Source organism: Pyrus communis, chromosome 7 (genome assembly GCF_963583255.1).
Source record: "Pyrus communis chromosome 7, drPyrComm1.1, whole genome shotgun sequence".
Taxonomy (NCBI): Eukaryota; Viridiplantae; Streptophyta; class Magnoliopsida; order Rosales; family Rosaceae; genus Pyrus; species Pyrus communis.
The window spans coordinates 2,095,786-2,115,816 of record NC_084809.1 but is presented as its reverse complement, the minus strand read 5'-3'; the positions used below and the strand labels follow the sequence as shown (position 1 = coordinate 2,115,816).

General features: G+C 36.9%; 1 protein-coding gene across 1 annotated transcript; it reads left to right on the top strand.

Annotated features, from left to right (window-relative positions):
• Nucleotides 1–11,316: 11,316 nt before the first annotated feature.
• LOC137740696 (ABC transporter B family member 15-like) lies at nucleotides 11,317–18,694 on the top strand. Its single transcript, XM_068480527.1, has 7 exons — nucleotides 11,317–11,648; nucleotides 12,030–12,084; nucleotides 12,176–12,354; nucleotides 12,521–12,978; nucleotides 13,470–14,010; nucleotides 15,948–16,850; nucleotides 17,192–18,694. Exons 1-7 carry the CDS (start codon nucleotides 11,406–11,408, stop codon nucleotides 18,581–18,583), a joined length of 3,771 nt encoding a protein of 1,256 aa, XP_068336628.1. The 5' UTR covers nucleotides 11,317–11,405; the 3' UTR covers nucleotides 18,584–18,694.
• The last annotated feature ends 1,337 nt before the right edge of the window (nucleotides 18,695–20,031 follow it).

The following is a 20,031-nucleotide window of genomic DNA, read 5'->3' as shown; positions in this document are numbered from 1 at the left end:
ATGCAGAAGTGTTCTTAATTTTTACGATTTTTTATTTTTTATTTTTTCTTAAATCTGGCATTGGCAAGGGCCAGATGATTATGCGAGCAGAACTATACATTAGGGGCTAAGTCATCGAACTACTACAACAGCTTACTTTCCCAGCACAGAGCGATTAGAGGGAACGTCAGCCCCCGGTAAACTTAATGCCCTTGGTCCCTAGCTCCCTACATACCCATATCTACTAAAACTTATTAGCAAAGAAGAGAAAAGTACAATAAGGGCACATGTAGGATGTAGACAAAGACTCATGTATATGAAACAATAGTCACACATGAACAACCAATCTACTCATATATATGAAACAATAGTCACACATGAACAACCAATCTCTATTAAAAAAAAAAAGTACAAACTGTTTAGGGTTTAAGAGTTTAAAAGTGTTTTCCTTTGCACAGAAGCCATGATTTATTTTCGGTATCCTTTCAGTTTTATACAATGTTCCTAAAAAGACCCTGTGCAGTACTACTATTTATTAATTATTAGTTATGGATATAATGGATATATGTGCTTCTACTGAAGATTTGTGTGTGAACCTTTAGATGTGCTAGCTTGATTTCAGAATCAATTAATTCACCACTTAATCTCTTTGTCTCTATGTGTCTATGTGACTAGATTACCACCTATGAGAAATGTACAATATACAAGCACTCATCTAGAGTGAACTTAGTGATCTAGCTACAAAAACTTAAATGATAGCGGGAGAGAACTTGCCCTACAATGAGAGTGATGACACAATTTATATATCGCAGTTACATAAAGTTTTTAATTTTCATGTAGTGCATGAAGGTGAGAGATAGTGGGTTGAGTGTGTGATAAGGAGAAACAGAGACCGATATGTGCCTGCAGTAAAGCTGCTGCATGATCATGTTGGACGGCTGATGGATGTTGGCACATAACTGTCCTATATACTTTTTCTATCCACTTTTGATGGTTTATACTAACAGAAATGTAGAAAGGGTGATGCATATTTAACAACAAGCATATAATTTCAAAAGTTAGCCAATGAATGAAATTAGAATTCAGATGGACAGAAGTATCGGGCCAAGGCGCCAAAGTTTAAGCCTTTGAGGGGATTAATGGGTGCAACGATACCATATATTTGGTCCAACTCACAGTTCAACAGGGCTGTCTTAACTTTGTTTACTTAATAATTTACTAATTCATTGGGTTATTGGTGAAGTTGATGATACAGATCATTAACAAAATTATGATCATCAAATGTTTGACAATAATGTAACTTTCAGCCTCCTATCAGTATGACAATAACAACAACAAAAATTGTTAGAGGATTGATAAACCATCTGCTTCTCTGCCACTCACACAAAAACAAGAACAATTTGAGTGAGTTAGGCAATCATGGAAGTAAATGATGACAGGGTTTCCTAGTCATCAAAACTTGCATTAATTAGTTGGTTATAAAAAATAAAACTCCAACTATCAATTTCAGTCTTCACATTCCTTGATGTGAAGTGTTTGTAATTTGGTTGGCAAATTAAGGTGGGTATTTTTCATTCATAGGACATGTTGATTCCTTGGTGTAGTTGAATTTCTAAGGGACTAATTATGATAAAGTCACTTGTTTTCAATTTTATTTGGGTGTTGTAATTAACATTCGACAAATGTCATTTGCACTCTTTCGGTTAAAAAAAAAAATTCTTATATTTTAATTTTTAATTATTTTAGAGAAAACATGATAACAATTTAAAGTGCTAGTAACTACTCCTTAAAAAAAATAAAAATAAATAAATAAATAAAAACAACTCTATTAAGTAGTCTAGTTTAATTTACTCTTTCTCTGAAGCCTTAACCATTAAGAGATATAAAGCATGTTCCATTTCCTCCATGCATGTCTGGATGTCCCTTTTTTGACCTCCTGAACGGAACCAAATAAATGAAAGTTGGAGAAATGGAAGAACTGTTTAAATAGTAATAGCTGCCATATATGGCGCCTGGGGCAACTGTTGGTGATTGGTAATGGTGGGGATGTTAAAGAGGTAGTACTTGGATGACTTAAGAAGTAGTTGCTTTTTCTTTAATCGTGAGGAAAAAATAATTTGCTTTGTTTCTAAATCTGCTGAAAGATTCTGCAGAGAAATTGATGATGAGGGAGCTGTTCTTCCGAATTGGGGTGTGAAAAAAACAAATCAATGGTGGAGCCTTAGATGTATGGAGTTGTGGACCCTTCGGGTCCTCTGCTGCAATAATAGTAATGTCCCCTTCTATAGTTGTATGGGTAGCATCAGCCATCTGCAAACCCTATTAACCACTTTAGCTGAATCATATTGAAGTGAAGCACCTCCTTCACTTTTCTCTATTGTGTAGTTTACTGGCTTGGGATGCTGAAGACGCCCACAAGTTTACAAAGGCCTGGCATGCACTACTAGCTAGCTACTTTATCTCATTCATGCTACTTCACGTGTGTTGGAGCATGTGTTACCGTTGAGCAATCAAGGGAAAAGTCTGATATGGTATCAAATCACTTAACAATAGTAAAAAGCTGTAGATCTTTAAGCCCTTGTGCAATACTTGTGAGAGTCATGTTGTCAAACCCTTCTTGTAAACACACTAACGCATTAACAAAACAAATTAGAAGGAATGCATAGCTCCAAGCAAATTAAAATTGATCATGTCTACCAGGGTGGACACAATCAAGTAGCACTGGACCGGAGTGTGCCCCTTGCTTTTATCGTGCTGTCATTGAGGACCAAAATCATAAGCATTTAGAACCAAATATGTGTACATATGTGTGTGTGTGTGTCTATGTGTCTGTGTGTATATATATAATTTTTTTTTTAAGCTCTTGTTCAGGAGTTGGAAAAATGGCAGCATCGATGCGCACAATACAACAGACGGTTATAAATACATTGATCCGTGCATAGAATCTATGCTACTGCAAAAGTGTAAATACATAACTTTTGTTTTCTTTTTATAAAAGTGATTTAAAGAAGGGAGAATAGAAGATAAGACTGTTCGAGTGTATGAGTTCTTTACAGCAACTTAAAAAGCACCAATGAATTGACAAGAACATGAATACAAGACTCATCAAAGCAAAGATTAGGATACATTTAGCAAATTAAAACTAATATTCATGTAATCAAATTTTGCACGCAATATGTTTTAAGTTCAGATTGTCTGCAAAAAGTTAATATAAGTTTAGCCATTAATTCCCAATAAAGATGAATTTGATCCCACTCTTAATTTCTAAGTATACAAATCATGTTCATAATTATAAACAACCACTTTTACTGGAACATTGGGTGGTTGAGATTGAAGACAGTTAATATACATATGACTGATGTTGTCTTGAAATTAAATGAATTAAGATATTTCAAATGGGGAATCCAATATTATGGGTGTTTTAAATCTTATTCTCTTCAAATTTTCCTTTATTCCCACTTTTAAATGCAAAATATATTCACCCATATTGAAGTATAACACAAAACGTACGAGAACGAATTGTTTCCAGTTGGTGATTTGTCCTGGTCCAAATATAATCTTGAATTGTTTCCAGTTGGTGATTTGTCCTGGTCCAAATATAATCTTTTTCCAATTGGAAAAAAAATATTCTCTGCAATATTTACTTTTAGTGATTTTGGAACTTTTCTTGTACATACACAACGGAAAGCTATATTGATACTCAAATGTTATAGGTAAGAAACGTAGTCATCCGCTGTTTTCCTCAAATATGTAGGTAGGGAGATTCTTATATGTAATTAGGTATATATATTAATGCTACTTAATATATTTTAGTACGTGATGAGTGAAATAGAGATACCAATTTTTAGATTGAGCATGACATCTAAGTTAATTTTTCTTCTCAATTATAACATAACTATAACGTTACACGATGAGGGAAATTCTTATATGTAATTAGATTTATCCGTCTTATCTCACTCAATATGTAACTAACTACACGTAATCCGGTTAAAGATCAAGGAGGGTAATATATAATCCGATTACATACACCTAAGTTTTTCTCTTCGAGTGTAAGACATATCTCGATTTTAACCAACACTACAAGAAAAAGCGGCAACAAATTAAAAGTTGGTATCAAGGGACCTCGAATGATAAGAGATGAACCGCGCGCCTCAATCACATTCATGGATCGATCCCACCAGTTAGTTGATATATATGTGTGTTGAGAGTGAATCTTACATCGGAAAAAAAATTGATCTCACATGTGTTTATAAGAAATTGGTCATTCCCTGTATTGCTAATTGGTTTTATGATGAAACCCCATCTTTTTTCATATATGGTATTAGAGTCATATAGTCTCATATGTGATGCTCAACGGCACACGTACTTTACATCATCCGATTTGTATTGTCCACATGGTAGACTTGAAAATTTACCACACATATGAGCTTGTGTTGAAAGTGAATACCACTTCGGAAAAAGAAAAAAAATTTATATGTGTTTATAAGAGATTGAATTACTTATCGTATTGTCATAGATTTTACGATGGATTCTTTAGTATGTTGTAATTGAAAAGCATAAACTATTGCATGAACTTTCCTACGGATTACATACATGACCAGTCACTTTGCATCATGGGAAAAAGTTCAATATATTGGTGATGAAAATTGAAAAACTGAAGTTGGTGGATTAAAAAGACAAAGAGAAGAGGAGAGGGGGGCGGGTGGGGCGCGTGGCGTTTATGGGGTAAAGGACCAAATTGACAAGCGAAAGAAAAACAAATGTCATGGAGTTGAACCCGAAAGATGTGACTAATGACAACATGATTAAGTGTTAATTTCTGATAGCAATATGAGTTTGTCAATGAAGAGTATGTCCATGCCAACTGTCTGCCGGCCAATTGGTAATGTGATTAGGATGCTACTTTCTTATCTTTTCAAGCATGCAATTTGACGAAGAAATCGAACACAACATCTCAAGTGCATGTGTTAATATTGCAAAACATTATATTACATATAATTGTTTTCTTCTTTTGTATCTGGTCTCATAACTACACCATTAGTCACCTAAATTAAGCATCTCCTCAAACTATTCCATCAATATAACCAATTTAGTTGTACATAGTGTAATCTTCAAATATTGTCCAACTTAATCAGATGAACCGTTCACTTTGTTTTAGATTTGTACAAAATAATTTTTAATTTGTTAGGTTTATTAGTTTAGAGAAGACCGTGGATAATTAGACATATCACATCAAACTAAAACGTCACTACGTGCGTTTCTAATGCTTCAACAAGAAAAATACAAATTAAAATAAAACGACAATGGTATTATAGTAGTATGTAATCAGTGTCAACCCCCTTTATTTGGCTTCAAGCATTCAACATATAACGGGGGATGGAATTCTTATTCTGGACCCGAAAAAAAAAAAGAACTCTTACTTTATACATTATACTTCAAAGTTCAAACGTATTTCTTTATATGTTTAACTTGAACATAAAGCCATATGCAAGTACGTCATATGTACTACTTTACTTGAAATCCTGGATCTCTACTCTTCCTAACAGACAAGGAGAACCCTACCATGTTCCATAAATTCGTATAAGAGATGAGCGAAAGGAAGTTGAGGATGGGAGCTGGCATATTAAGTTGTTAATGAGTATCCATTAAGTTTTATTTAGTTTGATTTCATCTCACACTATCATTATCACAATCAATCTCACATTTACATTATTATAATATCAAATTAAACGGATCTTAACATGTACCCATTAAGTGCTTATAAATTGTAATCATATATAATTTCTTCACTCTTGACAATGAGAACTGTCAAAATGCCTTAATGGCTTCCTCCTGCAGCCTGCCGAGAGAAGACCACTGCATGTCTTTCCTTTTTCCTCCACATTTCTGCATGTGGCACCATCTGCATAAAGTTTCTGGAACTGAAAACTACCAAATTTGGTCACCCATGCATATTAATGCACAATTCCACAGCATTCTAGCGACTGTTTTCAAATCTATTTTCTAATTAATGCAACTCTATTATAAATTTGTTAATTTGGAATTTGCGATTTTACTAGGAGAAATATTAAGAAGATTTTTTTCAAAAAACATGACTTTTTATAGATTCTTTGTCATTTCATATTTTTTACATAATATTTTAAAATATTAATATAAAAAATAATGTTAAATTATGAGATAACTAAAAATCTCCCTTAAAAAAACGACATTTAACAGTCTCTTTTTGCGAAACATATCTAAGAAACCTGCAGCTATAATAAAAGCCAAATTTAATGCAAGTCTTTATAAATATAGGATTTGGATTCTCTACTGAGCAAAGGAGATGGAGCCTCCTGATCCAAATACACAGGCCGTTGGATTTTGATCCAACGGCTACAATTATTATAACTTTTAGAGAAACTTCCTGTTTGTAACTGTTTGATCAAAATTCAACGGTTCGTGTGTTTGAATCAAGAGGATCCGTCTCTCTTGCTTAGGAGAGGATCCAAATCCATAAATATATTATGTATATATGCAAACCAATTGAAATTAAACCCAATACCTAACCAACAAAAATAAGATTATTGGATATCGTGCAAGCCACGTGTATGTTATGAGCCACGTGTTCACCTTCTTGCATGTTTTTGTCGAGAGATGCTCTTTTGGGATTTGCATCCTCCCCGGATCCCCCCGGGATCCTAGGATCAAAGCACGTTGATCGTTGATAAAAAATCATACAGTTATAATTAAATATATTTTTATATTTTTAAAAGTAATACAATCTTGTTTTACGAGAAAAATATAAAAAAGAAAAAAGTTGGGATAACATGATTTTTTATCAACGGTCCATGTGCGTTAATCCCTAGAACTCTCAAGGAGAGGATCCAGGGAGGATCCAAATCCCTTTTTGCTAAAGATATTTGGGAAGTTATGTATTGTATTCTTTTTCGTATGAAGGTCAGTATATATACAAGCTAATTACAAGAGAATAAGAAATTATATGATTGTAGGAAACTCTAATTATAAAGTTAATTAAGCCCACACAGGGCTGGGCTCACGCCTCACGTTTGTCACATATTATAATGAATGACAAAAGTTGATTGAATAATAAACATCTAAGGGATGAGAATACGAGTGATAGTATTAGTAAAGTCTAAAACCATGCTTTTAGATACAAAAGAAAACCTCTCGTTTTTGTCCCTTGCAATCAGAATATATATGATTTTGATCGTTTTGTACCAATGGTATCTGATTTCTTTATTATTTTCATTTCTTTTATTTGTTGGATGAGAAGTGGAATGTCAATATGACTGATGGTTATGGCCATGAGCTAGCAGAAGACGGCAACCTAAAATAATGCTTTTTCAACGAGAAAAATAAAATAATGCTTTTTCCATATATTAACCATGTTTTTCCAACGAGCTTCTTCTGGATCAGAAATGAATAAACGTGATTTTTCATTAGTTGTCTTTCTTTTTTTTTTTTTAAAGAAAAAAAATATTAACCACACTTATGACAAGCTCTTATTTAAATTTAGTTTTTTCAATTAGTAGTTGGTAATAAGCTGTTAGGACTGTCAGATAAGTCCCGTATTATTTTAATTTTCTCAGCCTAACTGTCTCACAATGCACTGTACAGCGTGATTATTGCTTTTATTTTATTCAATTTTTATGGTTTATTGATTCAGTGACACCGTTAGGACCGTCAGCAAAATTTTAAAACACATATATCAGGCATACTCTAGAATCCAAATGACTAGCTAGCTTAATTAGAATTGCTTATACTTAATTTTAATGTAATCGTGATGATCAGGGAAGTGATGATATTTGATGCAATTCTTTTATGCACCTGATGTGAGTCTTGTACGAATCTTTGTTTGACGAAAAAAAAATATATACTACTGATAATAATTTACGAATCTTGAGGACAACCAATGAAGTAATTGCTGAAATTTAGTGAATGTTTTTTTCACAAACAATAGCGGAGGTTAAATTGTAAATGTCATGAGAGAAAGAAACCAGTGGAGATCAAACTCGCACCAAAGTGCATATGCGTTATTGTTTTTCATCATATGGTAAATAATAACAACTTTTAATAGTAATTAACTCTATTTGTGGGGGAAATAGTAATAGAAATATTTTATCCCAAATTGTGACATCCCACATCGCCTAGGGGAGTGATCCTTAAATGTATATTCCTATCTCTACCTAGCACGAGGCCTTTTGGGAGCTCACTGGCTTCGGGTTCCATAGGAACTCCGAAGTTAAGCGAGAAGTGCTCGAGAGCAATCCCATGATGGGTGACCCACTGGGAAGTTGCTCGTGAGTTCCCAAAAATAAAACCGTGAGGGAATGGTAAGGCCAAAGCGGACAATATCGTGCTACGGTGGTGGAGCGGGCCTGGGAAGTGGTCCCGCCCGGGCCGGGATGTGACAATTTGGTATCAGAGCCAATCCCTGGCCGAAAATGTGCCGACGAGGACGTCAGGCCCCTAAGTGGGGGTGGATTGTGACATCCCACATCGCCTAGGGGAGTGATCCTTAAATGTATATTCCCATCTCTACCTAGCACGAGGCCTTTTGGGAGCTCACTGGCTTCGGGTTCCATAGGAACTCCGAAGTTAAGCGAGAAGCGCTCGAGAGCAATCCCATGATGGGTGACCCACTGGGAAGTTGCTCGTGAGTTCCCAAAAACAAAACCGTGAGGGAATGGTAAGCCCAAAGCGGACAATATCGTGCTACGGTGGTGGAGCGGGCCCGGGAAGTGGTCCTGCCCGGGTCGGGATGTGACACAAATAATATTTTCTACATGGGTACTAATCAAATATTAAGTTTTGTAAATAATTTGATAATAAAATGGATACATTAAATATATGAACCAACTACTTTATTAATATTTTTAGATGCATTGTATCTAATAGTTTGATACAAATATATGCAACAACTACTCGAGCAATATTTTTTGCATTTAACCAATGAGCATTTGGTTTGGTGATAGTTGTCTAACATATTTGTACATTAACCAATTTTTTTTTTTATCGATTTGTGCATATAATTGCCAGTACGGTATGCATATGTAATGAGTTCAATATTTAATTGTGATTTAATTAACGGCATAATTTTGTATAAAACCCTTATTTTCTTCAGAATGTTCCTTTTGCTAGAAAACAAAAATATCAAGCTAAGATTCGTTTTAATGGGGAAAAAAAAAGATTGATGAGGAAATTTGTTTAGAACATGGAAAAAATTTGCCCTATTTGTGGTATTGATGAGGAAAATCAACATCATTTGTTTCTAAATTGCCAACGTGCTATGGAGATCTGGAACCTTTTTCCTGTAAGTCCTTGGAAAAATAATTTGAATCAAGTAAATAATGTGATTGATTGGTTGGAAACGCTGGATGCTAAGGAAGGAAAGGCGTTGAGTGATTTAAGCAAAGGGTTCCTTAAGGTATCGTTTGGTATGCAGACGGGAAGGGACAGAACGGAATGGGACGGAACGGGACAGGACGGAACGGAACGGAGCAGGAACAAAGATGCCCTCGGATGGAAACAAGGAGGAAGAAGAAGGAGACGAAGAGGTTATAATTTTGTGTTCCACGGATGTGGAACGAGTCGTTCTAGGGGGTGAGGTGGAACGAAAATTCACCCAAAACTCGTCCCGTGGAACAGCTCGTTCCACCCGTTTTAGGCGCACCAAACGTGGGACGGAACGTCTTGTCCCACTCTGTTCCGTCCCGTCTCACATACCAAACGGTACCTAACTGCTGGCACATTTGGAATAACAGAAATAACAAAGTTTTTAGAAGTTTAAATCCTATGGCAACTAGCTTAGCCATTGTGGCAAATATTGGTGTTTCTTATTTGCAGACCAACTGTAAGAAGAAATCCAACGGAGACCACACCATTGAGCACCCCATCAAATGGCTTCCTCCCCCTCATGGTTGTATTAAACTAAACTGTGATGGTTATGTGCTGCTTTTGTTTTAAGTTGTTGGTGTGGGGGCGATTAATCTGAATGGCGCCACTATTTCTACTGCGGAGACTATTGCGTTGAAGGAAGGACAGTTGCTCGCTAGACGGAAGGGTATAAATACTTTAATGGTTGAAGGAGACTCAAAGCAGGTTATCCAGGTGGTTCTTTGGCGATTGGGTCCCTCCTTAGCGTCTTAATCTGATCATCGACAATATAAATGGCTGGCTTCTGATTTTATAATATTAGTTGGAAGCATATATTCAGGAAAACAAATTTTATAGTTGATGCCTTAGCCCATGTATGTCTCTCGATAGATAATCCTTTCTTTTGGGACCACTGTCTTCCGAGGTCGGCCATGGAAGTTTTTAGATTTGATTGTTTGGGCACTGGTTGTACTAGAGATTTTGAGCTTTTATAAAATTTTATTTTCTGGTAAAAAAGAAAAAAAAAGATTGATATGTGGATTTAAATAAATAGATAGAAAGAAGTAGTGAAAAAAAAGTAGAAAGGTAGGAAAAAAAAAAAAAAAAAAAAAAAAAACCCTTCAAATATAATTAATAATTGTTTTGCACCAAGTTGAAGGTATAACATGTCGCAATTCCCAATTCTAAAACCCAAATGAGTAATAATCCAAGATCCAGGTTCCAAATCAAGAAATTAAGCACCAGCAGAGACCATTATTCCTGCAATATTCCAATTCGTTTTTAATCCATTATTCCTGCAACATTCCAATTCGTTTTTAATCCATTGTTCCTGCAACATTCCACACCATTATTTCTGCAATATTCCAATTCGTTTTTAATCCATTGTTCCTGCAACATTCCACAGGCTTGCCAACGGGGGATTGCTTTGCGAGCAAGAAGCTATTTGGTTTGAAGAATCACCGAATATGTTAGCTGATGTTTTGATCGAGGATATTCTCAATGTTTAATTTATAAGTCTTTGTAGTTTTTATCATGGTGATCTATTTTTCTTTGATTTCTGGTTGAAAACCTGACAAAGTTTTTTATTTATTTTTCTTCCCAGAAGTATGTAAATTGTGATCTACCGAGTTCACTTGTACATAATTAAATTGTGATCTGTCATTTTCTAAGATTTCTTTTGTTGCTTAATGAATAAAATAAATAAAAAATCATTTGCTTTTTAAAAACACTATATAGCAACAGATGCTTACGGGGAATAACTAGTCATGTGGACCCACCGATCGTCACTAATGACGCTATCCGCAGAGAAGAGCCTATAAAGTCAGCCGTGATCTTCTCCCATCAGCACATGTTCATTTTATTCATCCCAACTTCATTTCACTTACAAAAGTCCTATGCATAAGAAATCCTAATCCTATGGGCTCTGAAGATATATAGTGTACTATAGTGAGGACCAAAGGGTTTATATATTTTTGAAGCATACATAACCCGAGTAGGGACGTGGTCTGAGAATCTTAACTGTTGTTTGGTTGCTGAGAAAGGGTGGGAAAATGGGACAGAAAAGTCCCAGTAAGGACAACAACAGCAGCAGCACGATGAAAGTTGGGTCCATGAGGTCCATCTTCATGCATGCTGATGGGGTTGATAGATTGTTGATGATTTTAGGGCTGTTTGGATCCCTTGGTGATGGCTTCTCCACACCGCTGGTTTTGTTGATCACTAGCAAATTGATGAACAATATTGGCGGTTCACCAACTTCGGCTCAAGATGCGTTTCTGCATAACATAAATAAGGTAATCATTTAATTTAAGTATCACACACACACACACTCTCTCTCTCTCTCTCTCTCTCTCTCTCTCTCTTTTCGCGGAATGATCTTTTCACCTTCTGTTCACAAACTCAAAGCCGATAATTTTGACACTTTTTTCTTTGGCTTTCTATATGCCCTCACAAGTGCATATAAACTATGGAATATTTACTTTGCAGTGCAGTTGATTGAAAGAGGAGTACGAGAAAAATTGTTGTTTCACTCTAACTTCGCATATTATGAGTGAACATAAAAATATAAACAGTTCAGATTATACTCGGCTGAAAAATGGACTGCGAAAATCGTCGCAAAAAGGAAAACACAAATATTTAATTTCTAACTGGGTTCTGGTTTTTGTGGTTGGCAGAATGCAGTGGCGCTGTTGTACTTGGCTTGTGGGGGATTCGTTTGTTGTTTCCTAGGTGGGTTTCACCAAATGTTGTTTACTTTTGCTCACTCAATGACTCAATGAAATAATAACTAATATATCACTTTGAATTTGTAATTTTGTAGAGGGATATTGTTGGACAAGAACCGGCGAGAGGCAAGCAGCTAGAATGAGAGTCAGATATTTGAAAGCGGTTCTACGGCAAGATGTAGGCTACTTTGATTTACATGTCACAAGCACCTCAGAAGTCATCACAAGTGTCTCTAATGATAGCTTAGTGATTCAAGATGTCCTAAGTGAAAAGGTAAACCCACAAGTTTTCATTGTGCATAATTTATCAAAAGTTGTTATCAACACTTTAAAATCGTCATTCTAATAAGCGAGTGCATAATGAATGTTTTGTAGTATTAATAACCTTTACGAGTTTATTTTCATCAAGTAATGAAGTTGCATGTTTCAAATTCCATCAGCTACCGAACTTCTTGATGAATTCCTCCATGTTCTTTGGAAGCTACATAGCGGCGTTTATAATGATGTGGAGGCTAGCAATCGTAGGGTTTCCATTTGTCGTGCTGCTAGTAATTCCCGGTTTAATTTACGGAAGGACTTTGATGGGATTAGCTAGGCAGATTAGGGAAGAGTACAACAAGGCTGCCAACATAGCAGAGCAGGCAATTTCTTCAATCCGGACCGTTTATGCCTTCGTCGGAGAAAACAAAACTGTATCCAAATTCTCTGTGGCTCTTCAGGGCTCCGTCAAGTTGGGATTGAGCCAGGGCTTGGCTAAAGGCCTGGCCATTGGAAGTAACGGCGTTGTCTTCGCCATTTGGTCTTTCATGTCATATTATGGAAGCAGAATGGTCATGTACCATGGCGCTCGGGGAGGCACTGTTTTTGCTGTTGGTGCTGCCATCGCCGTTGGTGGATTGTATGCTCGACGCCTTTTTGCATATTTTTAATACGTATATTGTTGATTTTTTTTTTTCTTTTCGTCGGGAAATTGCATTGATCAAACTGGTTTAGACTTTTAATAAAAAATAGAATGTGAACTACACTAAACGGGTGCTAAAGTGACACAAAACTGTGAGTAGTGTATGACATATTGTTTGTTTAGTGTTTCTTATTATATTTTTGAGAAAATTTATAAAATGTCTACTCATGTATATTGCCTCTTTTTTATTCGTTACGGCAAAAAAATGACAATGTACCATGTACTGTAGTTTGTAGATTGGTAAATTGGTACTTCTTGTAAGGACAAACTTATATATAACCTCCCAAAAATGATGCATCCTTTGATTTTCTTCGATTTTGTTTCTGTTTATAATAAAATATTAATCGTGTATCATGTACTGTAGATTGTTATGATCCTTTTAATTTACCCAAATTCTTAATACATGGTTTTATTGTTTTGGTGAACAGGGCTTTAGGTTCTGGACTATCAAACTTGAAGTACTTTTCAGAGGCATGTTCGGCAGCTGAGCGCATAATGGAAGTGATAAGAAGAGTTCCCAAGATCGATTCCGACAACATGGAAGGCGAATGTCTAGAGGATGTCTCCGGTGAAGTCGAATTCAAGCATGTGGAATTCGCATACCCATCGAGACCCGAAAGCATCATCTTCAAAGACTTCAACTTGACAATTCCGGCGGGCAAAACGGTGGCGTTGGTGGGCGGAAGCGGCTCGGGGAAGTCCACGGTGATATCGCTGTTGCAGCGGTTTTATGATCCACTCGGAGGCGAGGTTCTTCTTGATGGGGTGGCGATAAATAAGCTTCAGCTCAGGTGGCTGAGATCGCAGATGGGTTTGGTGAGCCAGGAACCTGCTCTATTTGCAACCAGCATTAAGGAGAACGTACTTTTTGGGAAAGAAGACGCTGAGATTGAAGAGGTTATTGAGGCTGGAAAAGCTGCCAATGCTCATAATTTCATCTCCCAGTTGCCTCAAGGATATGATACTCAGGTAATTACTTCACTAGCATGTAACACGTGAATTAGTGACATAATACTTACTGACTTTTTTCATATAGGAGATTATTTTTTTAACTTTTAATCACAATTTGACGTAGAAACTAAAATATATCATCATAAATAAAAAGATTAAAAAAATATTTCAACACGTGTCAAAATTTGATTTGTTAACAAAAACGAATGACACTTTTCATATAAAAATCAAGTATTTTTATTAGAAATGGTGTGACATTTAAACATTCCACTTTTTAAGCAAATGACAAATCATTGCTTTTCAATTGTTACTCACATATGCAAAATGTCAAAGAATTTGTCTTTTGATATGTTTGTCGTCTAGTGTAATGGATCCGCATGGGAGCCAAAGATAACTAGACAAACTGGTCTGGGGGGTTTATGTTAGGGCAGTAATTCAACACTCTTTTTTTTTTACCTTATTTTGTATATACTTTCTTAATTTTGATCGTTAATTTTACTTTATAATTGTTTAATTTAGTGGCTATAAAATTAGAAAGGTGTTGTATGAAATGAGCTGAGTTGTGTAAAAAACACTGAGCTTATCTTTTTCGTGGATGTTTTGGGCAAAAAGTGGATTTTAAATTATATCAATATGGTTTTCATTGGTGTATTCTTCTAGTGCAAGCTCTTTCTTATTCTTATTTCCCATTTTTCCCGAGAAGTCCTTGCTTTCCTGTAGAGAATGACATGAGTAAGTAAGAAATGTGAATAAAAAAAGGATTATCTTAGTTTATAGATATAGTTTTAAAATTATATATTTATTATACAGTTGTATATCTATTATTTTATATAATAATAATCCTCTACTGTGCGCATTCCTTTATGCATCTTATTGCTCCTAAACCTTGATGTATATCTATTATTTTATATAATAATAATCCTCTACTCTGCGCATACCTTTATGCATCTTATTGCTCCTAAACCTTGATGATTTTGTCCCCCCACTAGGCTATGTAGGTCTTCCCTTCAATCGTCTAAAGTTGCAACAGAACAAACCCAATATAGTAGTAGTATTGCATGCGCATCACTATGTGCAGCCATCAGTTGCATCATATAAATCTTCACCACCTTGGTTATTACATAATTGGTGATTAATGTTATAGTACTTTATTACGTTATATCCTGCCCTTAAGTAAGGTTTTAATTTAATCAGGAATCAAGATAATTGCTAAATATAATACGAATTTGATTGCCTCTCTAGCATGTTAGACCGTCTTAAAAAAACCTTCCCCCAAAAACCCCAATAAAAAAAAAGCTCTAAACTAGTATTCTACCATTTTCTTACTCTCAAATGATAACATTAGTAGTTAAATTGTTAAATGTTAGGGGGAGGGTGATCAATGGAGGATGAATCGCACCAAGGTAAATAGGCCTTGTTACTTTTCGCCACTGCAATTAAGTGTCATCCGCTAGTCTTGCACAACTTAATTTAGGTAAACTTAATCAGTAAACAACATCTTTATTGCTTCTTTGACAATGATGCTTGCCTTGCATTTTATAATCATCAGTCGAAACTGCATCATAAGATACCTCTAACATACCAACTAGCACTTGATTAAAAATCCTTTCGTTCATGTTTGGAGAAGTTTCAAGTTTAGAAGTTCCTTCAAACAATCACTACACTAAGACCCTGTAAATAAAAAGACGTACTTACAATGAGTACGCCATGACATTTAAATTCGATGACTTTACAGCACGTCACTGCATTATTCGTATAAATTTTGCTAAAGTGGCGAACCTGATTTTTGTTTCTCTTATAAATATATTAATTGATATTCTTAGTCTTGTACAATCATTTATGAGTAAGTCTTTCTAGTAATTTTCCTTTCATTTTTATTACAGTTCATGAAACATGCAGACACAAGAAAACTAGATTTTTCAAGTACTAAAACAAATTAACGTTTTGATAAACAGGTTGGCGAGCGGGGTGTTCAAATGTCGGGAGGACAGAAACAAAGGATCGCCATTGCACGAGCCATCATCAAGAAACCTCGTATCCTCCTCCTAGATGAAGCCACCAGCGCACTGGACTCCGAATCCGAACGAGTAGTCCAAGAAGCCCTAGACAAAGCAGCCGTCGGCCGCACCACAATCATCATCGCGCACCGCCTCTCCACCATCCGAAATGCGGACGTGATTGCCGTAGTTCAAAACGGCCAGGTCATGGAAATCGGCTCCCACGATGGGCTCTCCGAACGTGAAAACGGCCACTACACGTCCCTTGTCCGCCTCCAACGAACGGAGAAAGAAAAGGAACCAGAAGAGTTAGGGCATTATGGTGCTTCGTCTTCCATTTCAAACGATATTCACAGCACAAGCAGCCGTAGGCTCTCCATGGTGAGTCGTTCGAGTTCCGCAAACTCGTTTGCTCAGGGTAGAGCTCTGGATCAAGAGAGTGTTGTAGAGTATGAACAGAAGAAACTGCCCGTGCCTTCGTTTAGGAGACTTTTGGCCTTGAACCTTCCGGAGTGGAAACAAGCAGTTATGGGGTGCACGAGTGCGACTCTTTTTGGGGCGGTACAGCCGTTGTACGCGTTTGCGATGGGGTCCATGATATCGGTTTATTTCTTGAAGGACCACGACGAGATTAAAGCGAAGACGAGGACTTATTCTCTTTGCTTTCTAGGGTTGGCAATCTTCTCGTTGCTGATCAATGTCAGCCAGCATTACAACTTTGCTTACATGGGAGAGTACTTGACTAAGAGGATTAGAGAGAGGATGCTTTCAAAGGTACTCACTTTTGAAGTAGGATGGTTTGATCAGGATGAGAATTCTAGTGGTGCCATTTGCTCTAGACTCGCCAAAGATGCCAATGTGGTACGTATAATCAGAATTTGATGATGCTATAGTCCTCAAATTTGTTCACTAATAATCTACTATGATCGATAATGTTGTTCAGACAAACAAACTGATCACATTATTAACACTTTTTTTTAAATGAGTCACTAGTTTAAGAGTGTGTCCATATTAGAATCATGTATGGAGTCACATATTTTATGTTTTTGTTAAAACTTCCTTAAAATAAATGTGATCCGAACTTCGAATTTAATTTGAAGTTGAAAAGAAAAATAACATTGTAGAGCTAGTTGGACTGATCTTCTTAGCTATATAAAAGTAGGAATTTTTTAAGATTTAAGATGAACATTATTTTGTTGCAGGTGAGATCTTTGGTGGGTGATCGGATGGCTCTTGTTGTACAAACCATGTCAGCAGTAACAGTAGCTTGCACAATGGGATTGATCATTACATGGAGACTTGCACTTGTCATGATAGCCGTACAACCCCTCATCATTGTATGCTTCTACACAAGGCGTGTCCTGCTCAAAAAGATGTCCCAGAAGGCCATAAAATCCCAGGAAGAAAGCAGCAAGCTCGCCGCGGAAGCAGTCTCCAACCTCCGGACAGTCACCGCCTTCTCATCCCAAAACCGCCTCTTGAAAATGCTCGAAAAGGCCCAAGAAGGCCCTCGTCGGGAGAGTATCCGACAGTCATGGTATGCCGGCATTGGACTTGCTTGTTCCCAAAGCCTCACGACCGTCACTTGGGCCTTCGACTTTTGGTACGGAGGCAAGCTTGTCGCCAAGGGCTACGTCAATGCAAAACAACTTTTCCAGACCTTCATGGTCTTGGTCAGCACGGGCCGGGTCATTGCCGATGCTGGTAGCATGACCACGGACCTCGCCAAGGGAGCAGACGCGGTTGGGTCTGTTTTTGCCGTGTTAGACAAGTACACAAAAATCGAGCCTGAAGACCCCGAAGGTCTCGACCCCAAAAGAATTACGGGCAGCATTGAGCTACGCAACGTACATTTCGCGTACCCCTCTAGGCCCGATGTTTTGATCTTCAACGGCTTCTCAATCAAAATCGAGGCCGGAAAATCAACGGCATTGGTGGGCCAAAGTGGTTCAGGTAAATCAACGATCATCGGATTGATAGAACGGTTTTATGATCCGATCAAAGGAATGGTCAAAATCGACGGTCAAGATGTGAAGTCGTACCACCTCAAATCATTGAGAAAACACATAGCATTGGTCAGCCAAGAGCCGACGTTATTTGCCGGGACCATACGAGAAAACATTGTGTACGGCGTATCGGACAAGGTCGATGAGTTGGAGATAGTGGAAGCCGCGAGGGCGGCCAACGCGCACGATTTCATTGCGGGATTGAAAGACGGATATGACACGTCGTGCGGGGACAGGGGAGTGCAGCTATCCGGCGGACAAAAGCAACGGATTGCTATAGCCAGGGCGATACTTCGAAACCCAGTCATTTTGTTGTTGGACGAGGCGACCAGCGCGCTCGACAGTCAGTCTGAAAAGGTTGTGCAGGACGCGCTGGAGCGTGTGATGGTGGGGAGAACTAGCGTGGTGGTGGCCCACAGGTTGAGTACGATACGGAATTGTGATATGATTACTGTGCTGGATAAAGGAAAGGTGGTGGAGAAAGGGACTCACTCGTCGCTTTTGGCCAAGGGGCCTGCAGGTGCTTATTTCTCATTGGTCAGCCTTCAAAGGACCCCACCCACAGAAAAGGGCACTGAATTGTATTGAAATTATAATTAACTCCTCCCTTCTTTTTGTTCTTTTTTTTTTTTGCCCCACCAAAATGGTGGTTGATGATGAAGGTTTAAATAGTCCTAAGCGGGAAGAGTAAACTTGCAAAAGCTTCAAGTCTCTTTTGAAATAATGGTTTTGGCATTGGGTAAGAAGTATGGACTAGAAAACTAGAAGGGATGCCAAGGTACTGTATAAATATTCTCTCTTTTTTAAACTCTAATGTACATATATGTTGTCTCTCTACTAATTAGGTTTTTTCGTAAAGAGTAGTGCTATACTTACTATATATTTGTACCGTCTTTTCAATAGAGGTAGAGCCCACCAATACATGTGGGTCATATCTCTGTTAAAAAGATGGTACAAATAGATGATAAGAATATCATTTTTGTTTCATAAAAGGAACCAATGGTTTTAAAGTTTTTTAACTAAAATAAAACATGAAAAGTCTAGTAAGTTGTTAAATTAAAACAAGCATAGTGTTATTCACACACCCGTTTTTACCTCTCATATATCCTTATTAACGTTTTGTCGTTGATCTTTTTCAATTCATTCGATCTAACGGTCAGAAATTGAGAGGGGCATGTGAGAAGTACAAGGATGTGTGTGAATAACACTATCCTAAAAGAATGTCTAGCATGTATTTTAGGTTCAATGTTTAGATTTTTTTTCGAATGTTTAGCATGTATTAAAGTCTCAGTAAATTTTCAAGGCTCCTAAACCACTTTCCTGTGGCCTCTTTTACTTCAGCCCAACTCCCTGAAAATAATGTTCGACTTGCAAGTACTGAGCATATAGCTAGCATTCATTTTGAGCCATGACCAAACTCTTCTTTTGTATGATTAGGCCTCGTAGTGGTAGTAACTGGTGAAACGGCTAAGTGGACCTTGCTTCTCTTATGATTTTTGTTACCCTATTTTTTTAGAGAATTGTTATTAGCACTAAAAAAATCTCATTTTACACTTCTTACAGTGTATTTTTTTTCTTTTAATTATAGAAAATTTAGAGTGCCAAATCAAAACAATTCCCTTTTTTTAATATAAGAAGCTTGCGCTGGTGGTTGGGCGGACGACTAACATTAATAATCCGACCTAGAACTTAGTCTAGCTAGCCTTTAACCACTGTTTATACTCAAGTTGGCATATGAGATTGAAAGAAACAGAATGTCTTTGTCAACCAAATGAGGATAAATCCAACTGCCAGGAAAAACAACCAATTGACATGGGAGATTCCTTTTGAGGCTTCTGATAGTAATAAAAATTAATAGAAAAACACTTTAAAATGTTTATAACCCTCAATTGCCAACGGACAGTTCTTTTTTTTCAAAACAAAAATAAACTACAGTACTAAATAAGCTAATCATACGCCAGAGATATAAGTTTAGCAAAAATGTATAGCCATTCTACCATAAATAATCAATGGTTTTTTTTTGGGGGGGGGGGGGG